General features: G+C 41.5%; 1 protein-coding gene across 2 annotated transcripts in view; it reads left to right on the top strand.

Moving 5' to 3' along the window:
* LOC139367540 (family with sequence similarity 117 member Ab) overlaps positions 1-14,984 on the top strand; it is a 32,539-nt gene that overhangs the window by 2,973 nt on the left and 14,582 nt on the right. For both annotated transcript variants that reach the window (XM_071105787.1, XM_071105786.1), the window contains exons 2-4: positions 183-328; positions 1,301-1,396; positions 10,769-10,855. In XM_071105787.1, coding sequence (XP_070961888.1) covers positions 183-328; positions 1,301-1,396; positions 10,769-10,855 — 329 coding nt within the window. The remainder of the gene's footprint in view (positions 1-182; positions 329-1,300; positions 1,397-10,768; positions 10,856-14,984) is intronic.

The following is a 14,984-nucleotide window of genomic DNA, read 5'->3' as shown; positions in this document are numbered from 1 at the left end:
ATGCCCTCCAAGGCCCACCAATGGCTACACACCTGCCTAGTTGTGAAATCCATAGATTTGGGCCCAATTAATTTATTTCAATGGACTGATTTCCTTATATGAACTGTAACTCAGTAAAATCTCTGAAATTGTTGCATGTTGCGTTTCTATGCATGTTAAAATTCTCCTTTCAATGTTATCAGAGAAGAAGACCAAAGTGCGACAGGTGACCCCTGGGATGCGGCGAACACTCTCTCTGGATGCCATTGTTGGCCCCTATCTGCAGGGCCACTGGCCCAAAGAGCCCGAGGGCCAGGCAGGCCTCTGCAGGAAGAACCAATCAACCCAGGTGACTACCTCCCATTGAATTATCTGACAATATCCTTTTGTTATATTTCCTCCATTTTGTATCTGAATGGGGAAAGTCACAAAGTTTTTGATTTAAGTTCAGGGATGGTAGTTATAGATGTTCTGCTAGTTAGGCTTTGTTAGGAACATTAAGTTATATGTATGTAGAATAAAAACCGACAAAATTATCTACAATAGGCTATGCCTACATCATTCGACTCATGTTTTGAGGTTAATAATAGCCAGCACAAGTGACCGTAAATTACCTGTAAAAGTATTTGTCTAGGCTTTGGAGAGGTTGCATTTAGGTCTGGGCTTGTAGCAGAGGATTGAGAGTGAGCGAAAAGGCAAGTACTGAGAGACAAAAAAAATTAGTGTTAGGTGGTGGTTCTGCTCTCTGAAGGAGTGAGAACCACAGTCGTGTGAACATGTCTGGAGTCAGCTGACAGGGCCTTTTTTTGTTGCGCAGCAGGCTGCACCCATCCTATCTGTGTGCTTGCGCTCTGCAGGGACTCGCCACTAGCCCACATCCTCTCCCTCTTTCTCCATTTCTCTGAGGCTTGAGAGGCAGCAAACAGACTAGGTGTGTGTGTAAGGGTACGGGGTGAGTCTCTTACCTCAAGCCCTTATGCTCTGCTCTCTCTCTGTGCAAAGATTTGTTTTCAACACCGTATGCATGATGTAATGTCACTTAAGCATAAAGCATATCTAGTAATAGATGATGGACATGACACAATGTCTTACATGTCCCCTCTGTCCTAGTCAAAAGGTCAATGTTGCACGTTATTAGACATTATTCAATGCCCTAAACATTTAAAAAAAACAATTGAAGACACCAATGCACTTATGTGTTTTTTAACTTGCATTAGGCATGGATAAAATGCTTTTGATTCCATGTGGTGAACCCCTCATGACATGGAATTACGTGTGACTTAGGAAGATGATAATGATGACACTGCTCTTCCTCCTCCAGACGCCTGACTCGTGGTCAGACGAGGCTTCGATCAGGAAAGGCAGCGAAGGGCACAAACGCTCTGCATCGTGGGGCAGTGCTGAGCACCTACAGGAGGCATGTAATACACTGACACCCACTCACATCGCATGAAATCACAAGTGTTTGTGTGAGAACAGGAGTTGAAATCTCTTAGGTCTCAAAAAGACAGACGGGTTGCAAAACTCCCGGTAATTTACCAAAGTTAGCACATTGTTTGGACATTTTGGTAATTATGGAAACTTTGGTTATTTATATTTGAATAATAAAACAAAATATATTAATTAGGGATGTAACGATTGACCGATGCGCATTAGTCCCCGATTTTTAAATGTTTAAGATACAAGTGCGTGGGTCCGTGGACCCCAAACCGTTCCAAATGTAGCATACATTGGTCAGAAAATGGATTCAAATGTTACGAATTGCCGGTTCGTATTTTTCTTTGGCTCCTATTACAGTATTTCTACCTTCTGGAAATACCTACTCTTTTGTGACAAGTGATGTCAAACTGCATGTAACTGTGTTCAGTCATTGATCTACAAGTAATTTTGCATGCCCCACAACCCCAGGCAATAAATGGCTTATGTGATATTAGGCTTTATTAGTTTTGACAACCTATGTAATTTGCTAGGGTTATTGTTATTGATGTGCTGTTGAAATTGTGTTTTGCCGGTATTAAAGTAGCTACCGGAGAGACAACTCATCTGGTTATACCTGCTTTACAGGGCTTACAATACATTTTATTTGAATGTTCAGGTACACCATCAGCAATTGTTTGAAGCAAAACTACCAAAACTATCAGTGTATATGGTCATTTTTAGATATACAGGTTAAAGTTACAACATTTTATAGACAGCAATCGCTTTTGAGAGGCGCTCTGTGTGGCCAAAGCGAGAGGAGCAGACAATATCACTCTGTAAAAACTTCCAATTGTTCAGAACCAGTTGATTTGCGATAAGTGGGTGAAATCCAAAGATGTGCTATATATTCATTGCCTACAGTGCATTAGGAAAGTATTCAGATCCTTTCCCTTTTCAAAAAATGTTTACGTTACAGCCTTATTGTAAAATGGTTTAAAACATTTCCCTCATCAATCTACACACAATACCCCATAATTACAAAGCAAAAATAGGTATTTAGAAATGTTTGCAAATTTATAAAATAAGAATTCAGAGGAATTGTCCGTAGAGCTCCGTGACATGATTGTGTCGAGGCACAGATCTGGAGAAGGGTAACATCACATTTCTGCAGCATTGAAGATCCCCAAGAACACTGTGACCTCAATCATTCTTCAATGGAAGAAGTTTGGAATCACCAAGACTTCCTAGAGCTGGCAACCCGGCCAAACTGAGCAATCGGGGGAGAAGTGCCTTTGTAAGGGAGGTGACCAGGAACCCGATGGTCACTCTGACAGAGCTCCACAGTTTCTCTGTGGCGATGGGTGAACCTTCCAGAAGGACAACCATCTCTGCAGCACTCCACCAATCAGGCCTTTATAGTAGAGTGGCTAGACGGAAGCCCCTCAGTAAAAGGCACATGACAGGCCTCTATGAGTTTGCCAAAAAGCACCTAAAGGACTCAGACCATGAGAAACAAGATTATCTAGTCTGATGAAACCAAGATTGAACTCTTTGGCCTGAAAGCGTCACGTCTGGAGGAAACCTGGCACCATCCCTACATTGGAGTGTGGTGGTGGTGGTGGCAGCATGTTGTGGGGATTTATTTCAGGGACTGAGAGACCAGCCAGGATCGAGGGAAAGATTAATGGAGCAAAGTACAGAGAGATCCTTGATGAAACCTGCTCCAGAGTGCTCAGGACCTCAGACCGGGGCAAAGGTTCACCTTCCAACAGGACAACGACCCATAGCACACAGCCAAGACAATGCAGGAGTGGCTTCGGGACAAGTCTCTGAATGTCCTTCAGTGGTCCAGCCAGAGCCCGGACTTGAACCCAAACGAACATCTCTGGAGATACCTGAAAACAGCTGTGCTGCGATGTTCCAAATCCAAACTGACAGAGCTTGAAGCCCTGCAGAGAATGGGAGAAACTCCCCAAATACAGGTGTTTCAAGCTTGTAGCGTCATACCCAAGAAGACTTGAGGCTGTAATTGCTGACGAAGGCACTTCAACAATTGTGGGTGGCAGGTAGCCTAGTGGTTAGAGCGTTAGGCCATTAACCGAAAGGCTGGTGGATCGAATCCCGAGCTGACGAGGTAAAAAATCTGTCGTTCAGCCCCTGAACAAGGGGCCCACTGTTTCTAGGCCGTCATTGTAAATAATAATTTGTTCTTAACTGGCTTGCCTAGTAAAATAAAGGTAAAACAAACAATGTACTGAGTGAAGGGTGTGAATACTTATGTAACTAATATTTAATATTATTTTATTATGAATATTTTGAATTTGCAAAAATGTCTAAATCAGTTTTTGCTTTGTCGTTGTGGGGCATTATGTGTAGCTTGAGAACTTACAGCCTTAAATCCATTTTAGGTTAACAAAATATGGAAAAGTCAAGGGGTCTGAATAATTTCAGAATACACTGTCATACCTGATAAAAAAATATATACATATATAATAAATTTGATACAATCTAGTGTGTGTGACGGTGATTTCAGTGGGGGGGACAAAACACACAAGTCCCCAAGTCCAGAACAGATTTCGGGAAACTACATGGAACTCTATTCCACATCAAGTTACTCGTGCAAGCAGTAAAATCAGATTATTATTTCATTTTTTTAAAGATAAAACTACACTTTGTGCAACAACGCGGACTGTGAAGAGTCATACACACGCTAGCGAACATGCACTCTACACACGTCAGTAAAGGCTCCTCAGGAGAAAGGAGAGGACCACACTTAAAACATTTAAAAGTTATCCTTTTTAGATAAAACTATACTAAATATATTTGCATGTCACCAATTAATTGATTAAAAGTATTTGCAATGAAGATCTACAGTAGCCTCAACAGCACTAGGGTAGCACTATGGTGTAGCTAGAGGACAGATAGCTTCCGTCCTCTGGGTACATTGACTTCAATACAATTGAGCATTGAGGTACTGGCCTGTCTCCTGGTAGCGCATCAGGAGAGGTGGAGGAGGCCGTAGGAGGGCAACAACCCAGCAGCAGGACCGCTTCCTCCGCCTTTGTGCAAGGAGGAGCAGGAGGAGCACTGCCAGAGCCCTGCAAAATGACCTCCAGCAGGCCACAAATGTGCGTGGGTCTGCTCAAACGGTCAGAAACAGACTCCATGAGGGTGGTATGAGGGCCCGACGTCCACAGGTGGGGGTTGTGCTTACAGCCCAACACCGTGCAGGACGTTTGGCATTTGCCAGAGAACACCAAGATTGGCAAATTCGCCACTGGCGCCCTGTGCTCTTCACAGGCTAAAGCAGGTTCCCACTGAGCACATGTGACAGTCTGGAGACGCTGTGGAGAACGTTCTGCTGCCTGCAACATCCTCCAGCATGACCGGTTTGGAGGTGGGTCAGTCATGGTGTCGGGTGGCATTTCTTTGGGGGGCCGCACAGCCCTCCATGTGTTCGCCAGAGGTAGCCTGACTGCCATTAGGTACCGAGATGAGATCCTCAGACCCCTTGTGAGACCATATGCTGGTGCGGTTGGCCCTGGGTTCCTCCTAATGCAAGACAATGCTAGACCTCATGTGGCTGGAGTGTGTCAGCAGTTCCTGCAAGAGGAAGGCATTGACGCTATGGACTGGCCCGCCCGTTCCCCAGACCTGAATCCAATTGAGCACATCTGGGACATCATGTCTCGCTCCATCTACCAACGCCACGTTGCACCACAAGACTGTCCAGGAGTTGGCACATGCTTTAGTCCAGGTCTGGGAGGAGATCCCTCAGGAGACCATCCGCCACCTCATCAGGAGCATGCCCAGGTGTTGTAGGGAGGTCATACAGGCACGTGGAGGCCACACACACTACTGAGCCTCATTTTGACTTGTTTTAAGGACATTACATCAAAGTTGGATCAGCCTGTAGTGTGGTTTTCCACTTTAATTTTGAGTGTGACTCCAAATACAGACCTCCATGGGTTGATAAATTTGATTTCCATTGATAATTTGTGATTTTGTTGTCAGCACATTCAACTATGTAAAGAAAAAATAATTGAATAAGAATATTTCATTCATTCAGATCTAGGATGTGTTATGAAATAAACCAAAACATGTTTCTTGCAAATGTTTCCACTCAGAACGAGAACATTAAATCAAATGAAAATGCCACGTTTCCATGTTTTGTAGTAAAAATATAGAGGAATGTGAGTTTCCAATGACGTCATGCCTACTGATAATTTAAAATCACATGATGCACATCAATGATGTCATTAAACACTTATCTTCCTAAATGTTTTACTACAAAACATAGAAACATGCCATTTTCATATGATTTAATGTTCTCGTTCTGAGTGGAAACATTTGCAAGAAACATCTTTTGGTTTATTTCATAACCATGATTTGAGTTTTGTAAAAAAATAAAAATAAAAAAATAAAAATTGTACTGCTCTTTTTGGGGCGTTAGCCTAGCGGTTAAGAGTGTTGGGCCAGTAACTGAAAGGTCAATGGTTTCGAAAATCGAGCCAACTAATTGCTCCTGTAAGTCACTCCAAATAAGTGTCTGCTAAATGACTAAAATTATTGTGAGCAATGAGTGTGGTTTTTCTGATAATGTTTAGGGAGCACGCATAGAAGTACCATTTGCCTGCTCCGCGCAAATGTAGGAAAGTGCTCAATTGAGAATGTCTGATTTGTCTAAACTCACCATGTCCACCACTAATAAACTAAGTCAACAAAGTTTGTTTTTCAACATCCATTACGAATAGGTCCCTCACAGTATCTGAAAAGTCTCACACATACTCTCCCGGCTTCGATAATCACCAAACCTCAGTGTGAGAGCAAAATATCATGTTCTGATGATCCCATATGTCCAGTGGAAAGGTCATAAAATACCTGAAATGTTTCCCTTGTGCAAAAATAGCTGTCTGTCCCAAGCTCATTGGCAAGGGAAACTGAGCCCCCGGAATAGGCTAGTTAATACAATGTTGCAAGTTCCATAGCAATGGCATTCGGGCTAGATCCTTTTGATACAATGTTGTCACTTCGCTAGAGGGCTGGATAAATTTGATACGTTGCACTTCAGTAGTGATGGCTCAAGTCAAGACAGATCGATAGAAAGGGAGGCAGACAGGCGGAGTAGAAAGATGAATTCGAATGAAAGAACCTGAATTTTCATCAATATTTTCTAGTGTTTTTTATTTGTCAGCGTTAGGCTTATGTATTTTACTTAGTTGACAATAGAATTTAGAGCCTATAGGCCAATGCAGCAGTAGGCTTATCTCTGAGTTCCATACGCACATTTCTTTACACCGTGATCCATCGGCAGCTATCAAGAGGTTGGTGCTCTCACATTAGTTACATTTTTACTTTCAGATTTTTATCATATTAATTCAGATTTCTATGATTAACCACAACAATAATTTTGAGAAACAAAACCGTAAACTGTTCCACAAATGTGCGTATGAAAATCATAACTAAGAAATAGGTTAAAATATCCGAGATTCTCACGTGGCCCATTGTATTATTGGGCTATATCAGCCAATAGGGTTGACATATACTGAATAAAAGCAACATGTACAGTGTTGTTCCCATGTTTCATGAGCTGAAATAAAAGATCCCATAAATTTTACATAAGCACAAAAAGCTTATTTCTCTCAAATGTTGTGCACAAGTTTGTTTACATCCCTGTTAGTGAGCATTTCTCCTTTGCAAAGAAAATCCATCCAACTGACGGGTGTGGCATTTTAAAAAGCTGATTAAACAGCATGATCGTTACACAGGTCTGTAAAATACAAAAAAAATGTTTTTGTCACACATCACAATGCCACAGATGTCTAGTTTTGAGGGAGTGTGCAATTTTTTATTTTTTATTTTATTTTACCTTTATTTAACCAGGCAAGTCAGTTAAGAACAAATTCTTATTTTCAATGACGGCCTGGGAACAGTGGGTTAACTGCCTGTTCAGGGGCAGAACGACAGATTTGTACCTTGTCAGCTCGGGGGTTTGAACTCGCAACCTTCCGGTTACTAGTCCAACGCTCTAACCACTAGGCTACCCTGCCGTCCCATTGGCTGGCTGACTGCAGGAATGTCAACCAGATCTGTTGCCAGAGAACTGAGTGGTCACTTCTCTATAATAAGCTCCCTCTAACATCATTTTAGAGAATTTGTTAGTAAGTCCAACTGGCCTCACATCCGGCTTCTTCACCTGCGGGATGGTCTGAGACGAGCCACACGGACAGCTGATGAAACTGCGTTTCCACAACCAAAGAATTTCTGCACAAATGGTTTAAACCGTCTCGGGAAGCTCATCTGCATGCTTGTTGTCCTCACCAGGGTCTTGACATGACTGCAGTTCGGCATCTTAACCGACTTCAGTGGGCAAATGCTCACCTTCGATGGCCAATGGAACGCTGGAGAAGTGTGCTCTTCACAGATGAATCACAGTTTCAACTGTACACACCGTGTATGGCATCGTGTGGGCAAGCAGTTTAAGAGTGCCCCATGGTGGGGTTATGGTTTGGGCAGGCATAAGCTACGGACAACGAACACAATTGCTTTTTATCCATGCCAATTTGAATGCACAGGAATACCTTTATGAGATCCTGAGGCCCATTTTCGCGCAATACATTCTCCGCCATCGCCTCATATTTCAGCATAATACACGGCCCCATGTCGCAAGGATCTGTACACAATTCCTGAAAGCTGAAAATGTCCTAGTTCTTCTATTGCCTGCATACTCACCAGACATGTCACCCGTTTGAGCATGTTTGAATCGACGTGTACGACAGCGTGTTTCAGTTCCCACCAATATCCAGCAACTTCGCCCAGCCATTGAAGAGTAGGACAACGTTCCACAATCAACAGACTGATCCACTCTATGCGAAGGAGATGTCACGCTGCATGAGGCAAATGGTGGTCACGCCAGATGCTGACTGTATGCATCTGTATTCATTTCAATTGACTGATTTCCTAATGAACTCTAACTCACTAAAATCTTTGAAATTTTGATCTTTTTTGTTCAGTGTAGTTTGAAAATGTTGAAATTAAATATAGGAGACTGAACACTTGACTTGAGCCACATTTTGCATAACTTTTAGGAGTGGGATGATTTACAAGCAGAGTGAAATGCATGTCATATTTATTTCCAGTCCATGCCTAAACTATAGCCTACCATATTATGGAAGTTAAAGACAACTTCTCCACCCATGTAGCATAGTATACAGGCTATTTAATTGAGACCACACACAGTTGAAGTCGGAAGTTTACATACACCTTAGCCAAATACATTTAAACTTAGTTTTTCACAATTCCTGACATTGAATCCTAGTAAAAATTCCCTGTCTTAGGTCAGTTAGGATCACCACTTTATTTTAAGAATGAAATGTCAGAATAATAGCAGATAAATATTTCCGCTTTTATTTCATTGCATTCCCAGTGGGTCAGAAGTATACATACACTCAATTAGTATTTGGTAGCATTGCCTTTTGAATTGTTCAACTTGGGTCAAATGTTTTGTGTAGCCTTCCACAAGCTTCCCACAATGAGTTGGTTGACTTTTGGCCTATTCCTCCAGAGCTGGTGTAATTGAGTCAGGTTTGTATGCCTCCTTGCTCGCACACGCTTTTTAATTTCTGCCCACATTTTCTATAGGATTGAGATCATGGCTTTGTAATGGCCACTCCAATACCTTGACTTTGTTGTCCTTAAGCAATTTTGCCGCAACTTTGGAAGTATGCTTGGGGTCATTGTCCATTTGGAAGACCCATTTGCGACCAAGCTTTAACTTCCTGACTGATGTCTTGAGATGTTGCTTCAATATATCCACATAATTTTCCTACCTCGTGATGCTATCTATTTGGGAAGTGCACCAGTCCCTCATACAGCAAAACACCCCCTCAACATGATGCTGCCACCCCGTGCTTCACGGTTGGGATGGTGTTCTTCAGCTTGCAAGCCTCCCCCTTTTTCCTCCCAAAATAACGATGGTCATTATGGCCAAACAGATCTATTTTTGTTTCATCAGACTAGGGACATTTTTCTAAAAAGTACAATCTTTGTCCCCATGTGCAGTTACAAACCGTAGTCTGAATTGTTTTAGGTTTTGAGCAGCCTTTTGGGTTTTGTCGATATAGGACTCGTTTTACTGTGGATATAGATACTTTTTGTACCCGTTTCCTTCAGAATCTTCAAGGTCCTTTGCTGTTGTTCTGGGATTGATTTGCACTTTTCACACCAAAGTACGTTCATCTCTAGGAGACATAACACGTCTCCTTCCTGAGCGGTATGACGGCTGCGTTGTCCCATGGTGTTTATACTTGCGTACTATTGTTTGTACAGATGAACGTGGTACCTTCAGGCATTTGGAAATTGCTCCCAAGGATGAACCAGACTTGTGGAGGTCTAAAAGTTTTTTTCTGTTGTCTTGGCTGATTTTGTTTGATTTTCCCATGATGTCAAGCATCGAGGCACTGAGTTTGAAGGTAGGCCTTGAAATACATCCACAGGTACACCTCCAATTGACTCAAATGATGTCAATTAGCCTTTCAGAAGCTTATAAAGCCAAGCTGTTTAAAGGTACAGTCAACTTAGTGTATGTAAACTTCTGACCCATTGGAATTGTGACACAGTGAAATAATCTGTCTGTAAACAATTGTTGGAAAAATTACTTGTCATGCACGAAGTAGATGTCCTAACTGACTTGCCAAAACTATAGTTTGCTAACAAGAAATGTGTAGACTGGTTGAAAAACTAGTTTTAATTACACCATCCTCAGTGTATGTAAACTTCTGACTTCAACTGTATAGTCGCTCTTGATCTCGCCCGCCCAACAAAGACAAGGGTAGGCTACTGAATGTAAATCAGCAAGATTTAAGCTTTGAGTTTGAATGTTGCTACATTTGCTTTTAATACAATAGATAACATATAACCTACAAAACAAAGAACTAATCAAAATAATCTTGCATAACTTTGATGGGAGCAGGACAATTTGCAGGCAGACTCAAATGTGTTATCAATATTTGTTTCCAGTCAATGTCGGAGCCTAAACAATAGCCTAACATATTTAAGAAGTTAATTTCCATGGAAAGACAACTGCGTGTGCTAGTCCGCCCATGCGTATAGCCTACAGGCAATTTTAATTGAGACCAAGCCTAGGCGCATTTTATCTTACACACCCAACATGAGAGCAGAAGTAGGCTACTGAACTTGAAACAGAATAAGTGATGAGAGTTTGTGAATAGTGCGACAGAGAGGATTTTAAAACAATAGATAACACTTACAAAACAGACAAGCGTTCTAAAATAATCCATGGGAATGCAGCTCTTACAGCCTTAGACTGTTTGTGTTTTGAGGTTGACTGACACTACTCTGCCTGTCACAGTTTGCCAAGCTGAAACACCTGCTGCAAAGGTCCGAAAAGGTCCGCCACCACTACCTTCAAGGCAGCTACTCCCCAGGCACCACACAGGTATGACTCCCACACTCCACCATTGGTGATCTTTGTCCTGCATCTGCTCACATCATTCATAATTGGTCCAAATGTATGAATTTTATTATGTATTATGAACTTAGTATTCTAGACGAGTGTAAGACTTCTCTTATTGGAGTCAAACACCGAGTATCCAAAACATTAACACCTGCTCATTCCATGACAAACAGCTTCTAGGCCATCAGACTGTTAAATAATCATCAATAACCGGCCTCCTCCCAGTACCCTGCCCTGAACTTTAGTCACTGTCACTAGCTGGCTACCACCCTGTTACTCTACCATGCACCTTAGAGGCTGCTGCTCCTATGCACATATTCTTCGATACAAATATATTAAAAATTAAAAACATAGCTTAATTGCATAAGAATTCCGACCCTTTGCAATGAGACTCGGAGTTGAGCTCTAGTTCATTGTTTCAATTGATCATCCTTGATGTTTCTACAACTTGATTTGAGTCCACCTGTGGTAAATTCAATGATTGGACATGATCTTGGAAAGGCGCACACCTGTCCTATATAAGGTTCCACAGTTCACAGTGCATGTCATAGCAAAAACCAAGCCATGAGGTCAAGGAATTGTCCGTAGAGCTTCGAGACAGGATTGTGTCGATGCAAAGTTCTGGGGAACGGTACCAAATCATTTCTGCAGCATTGAATGTTCCCAAGAACACAGTGGCCTCCATTCTTAAATGGAAGAAGTTTGGAACCACCTAGACTCCTCCAAGAGCTGGCCGCCCGGCCAAACTGAGCAATTGGGGGAGAAGGGCCTTGGTCAAGGAGGTGACCAAGACCCCAATGGTCACTGACAGAGCTCCAGAGTTCCTCTGTGGAGATGGGAGAACCTTCCAGAAGGACAACCATCTCTGCAGAACTCCACCAACTAGGCCTTTATGGTAGAGTGGCCAGACGGAAGCCACTCCTCAGTAAAAGGCACATGACAGCCTGCTTGGAGTTTGCCAAAAGGCACCTAAAGGGCTCTGACCATGAGAAACAAGATTCTCTGGTCTGATGACGCTCCCCATCCAACCTGACAGCTTGAGAGGTTCTGTAGAGAAGAATGTGGGAAACTCCCCAAATACATGTGTGCCATGCTTGTAGTGTCATACCCAAGAAGACTCGAGGCTGTAATCGCTACCAAAGGTGCTTCAACAAAGTACTGCGTAAAGGGTCTGAATACTTATGTAAGTGTGATATTTCAGTTTTTTTATTTTTTAAATGTCATCTGTTTTGCTTTGTGATTATGGGGTATTGTGTGTAGATTGATATGGGGGGGACGATTTAATACATTTTAGAATAAGACTGTAACTTAACAAAATGTGGAAAAAGTCAAGCGGTCAATACTTTCCGAATGCAGTGTAAATTAGATGAGTCATTCCATGGATCATTTTATCTTAAAACAGTTCCTTATGTCAGCTTCTATATGTCAGCTTAGACCCAGTCTTCAGAACTAAAGAAGGATGTTTAAGCCGTGAGACAATTGAGGCATGGATAGGGTGAAGGGGCAAGACAAAAGCTTTTAGTGCCCTTGAAAGGGTCAAGAACTGCAAAGCTGCTGGGTTTTTCACACAAGTTTCTCGTGTATCAAGAATGGTCCACCATCCGCACGACATCCAGCCAACTTGACACTACTGTGGGAAGCATTGGTGTCCATATGGGCCAGCATCCCTCTGGAAAGCTTTCAACACCTTGTAGAGTCCATGCCCTGATGAATTGAGGGTGTTCTGGGGGTAAAACTTATTTTAGGATGGTGTTCCTAATGTTTGGTATACTCAGTGTTAAAATAAAGAAATACAAAAATATACTTTTTATAAAAAAATATACTTTTTAAAAATATACTTAAGTAAACATATTCTGGTCCTGGTTAATGTGCACATTTTGTCCAGCCACTCAATCAATGCAAACTTTTTTCAAGCCATATATATATAACATTTTTGGACTTATAAATTAATGCTCTTCACCCATTGATTCTTCCAGAATATAACTTGTAAATGCCTCGTGAGCTTACTTCAACTGTTGTACCCCATCAGAACCCAAAATATAAGCTTGTTTTACTCCGATGTTTGTAAACAAAGTAAATGAAATGAAAATGTAGCCTCATGGTAGAAACAATAATTTTGATATGATGGATGGTCAGTCCTTGCATCCATAGCTCAGTCTATGCATTTAATTGTGGTTACATTTATCCAGCCCCATATCAGATTTTTACAGGAGCGGTGGACCACAGTCAATTTTACAGAACTGAGTGGTGGACCACACAGTCAATAAGCAAAGCAGCATATCAGAGGAAGTGAATCAAATTAGCCGACTAGTGAAGCAACAGGAAAGTGACGATATCACTACCCACTTCTGCTTTCTGCACCAGCTGTGGAACACACTGTTTCCGATGCTAGCCTGTAGAAGTGGGTTGTGTTCATTAGGGCACACAGCCCCAAAAATGTTTTAAACGTTTTGCAACAAATGAAAATGAGCATTTCTTAATGGTCATGCCCAGCTAGTATAGCCCTGTTTTCAGTCTTGTTTTCTTTAGTTTGAAGATGCACGATACTCATCGGTTCCCGGTTCAGATGTTTAAGATACGAGTGCATCAGTCCGCTGGAGCCCAAACTGTAGCATGCATCAGTCAGAAAACCCATTCAAACGATACGAATTGTCGGTTCCCAAATTAGTTTTGCTCATATTACTTTCTTTCTACCTTCTTAAAATACCTAATCATTTATAACTGATGCTTCCTCTCCTTCAGTGTTAAAATAAGCATGTAACTGCATTGACATTTGTGGAAAAAAAGCCAAAAAACAATTCTAAAATTCAATAGTTGGACAAGGGATGAAGATCCATCAGATATTACCTGAATTATAATACATAAAATATTTTACTACTAGGGAATTTGGTGGGAATTCAGTATTACATTTGTCAAATTGCATATTTTCTTCTAAATGCACTAATGCATACATTTTCTTATTGTATATGTTAAATTAAAGATGTCTATAAATATATTGGTGTATTTTCATATATAAATACATTAACATAAAGGGGTGGAACAGGGCTACAACCATCCAACACTTGCTCTGTCTACCCTACCTGAATTCACCTGTGCCGTCTAGACTGCCTCTAATTACCGTTGTCACGTGCTCTTTCGTAACTCAACTGAGGTGTCAATAACAGGATACCCTCAGATTAAAAATCAACACGCTCGACACATACTCCACATTGTTTGCGAGATCAGACATATCACTAATCCAAATGTTTTAGTTTCGGAAGTTGCTTTCGATTCAGCGCATCTAATTTGTAAGCATTTCAACTGTACTAAATTATTACTTTTTTTCAATTGCACAAAATGGACACCCATCAAAATAAGTTGTCTTCACTTTCTTGTGATGTAGGTGCGTTAAATCCCAGATCAAGTTTTAGCGTTTCTTAGATACAACAAAAGAGAACGTATTCCATTGAGCCCATTTAGTTTTTTTGACAGGTCATTACAAACGTTTCCTCTAATGTTAACGGGGAAAAATGACAGGCACAAGCAAGAGTGAACGAGTCACAGAAGAAAAATTAAAGCAATAAATCAGCGAGATTTAAGTGACAAGTGGAATTTGATTCCATCAAACACAGGGAATGGATGGATATAGTAGACAGATCCTCAGGTGGGTGGGGAATGCGCGTTGCTATGCTGATCTGTAAGACATTTTGCATGCCGAACAACCCCAGGCAGTATCAGTAGCCTAGTCGAGCTGTGCTGCTTGGTGCGCGGCATGTTAAGCATTCAAATGGCTTGAGCAATATTAGGCTTTATTAGTTGAGATGCAACCAATGTAATTTGATAGGTTGGTTATCAAATGCACTGTTAAAAATGTTTTACCGGAGACAACTCATCTGGCTATAGCCTACCTGCTAATCGGGGCTTACATTAGATTTAATTTCTATTAAGTTTCACCAGCAGTTTTGTTTTACAAAATCTGTATATGGTCATTTTTAGATATGCAGGGTAAAGTTGATAATTTCATGACATGGACAGCAATCACTTGTGTGTGGTTAAGCTGTACTGCAGCGCCAGCTGTGCTACCAAAGACTCTGGATTCTGGGAGGTCCGTGGGGCGACGCACAATTGGCCT

Source organism: Oncorhynchus clarkii, chromosome 16 (assembly GCF_045791955.1).
Source record: "Oncorhynchus clarkii lewisi isolate Uvic-CL-2024 chromosome 16, UVic_Ocla_1.0, whole genome shotgun sequence".
NCBI lineage: Eukaryota > Metazoa > Chordata > Actinopteri > Salmoniformes > Salmonidae > Oncorhynchus > Oncorhynchus clarkii.
The sequence above is the reverse complement of the archived record's forward strand: the minus strand, read 5'-3'. Positions and strand labels throughout refer to the sequence as shown.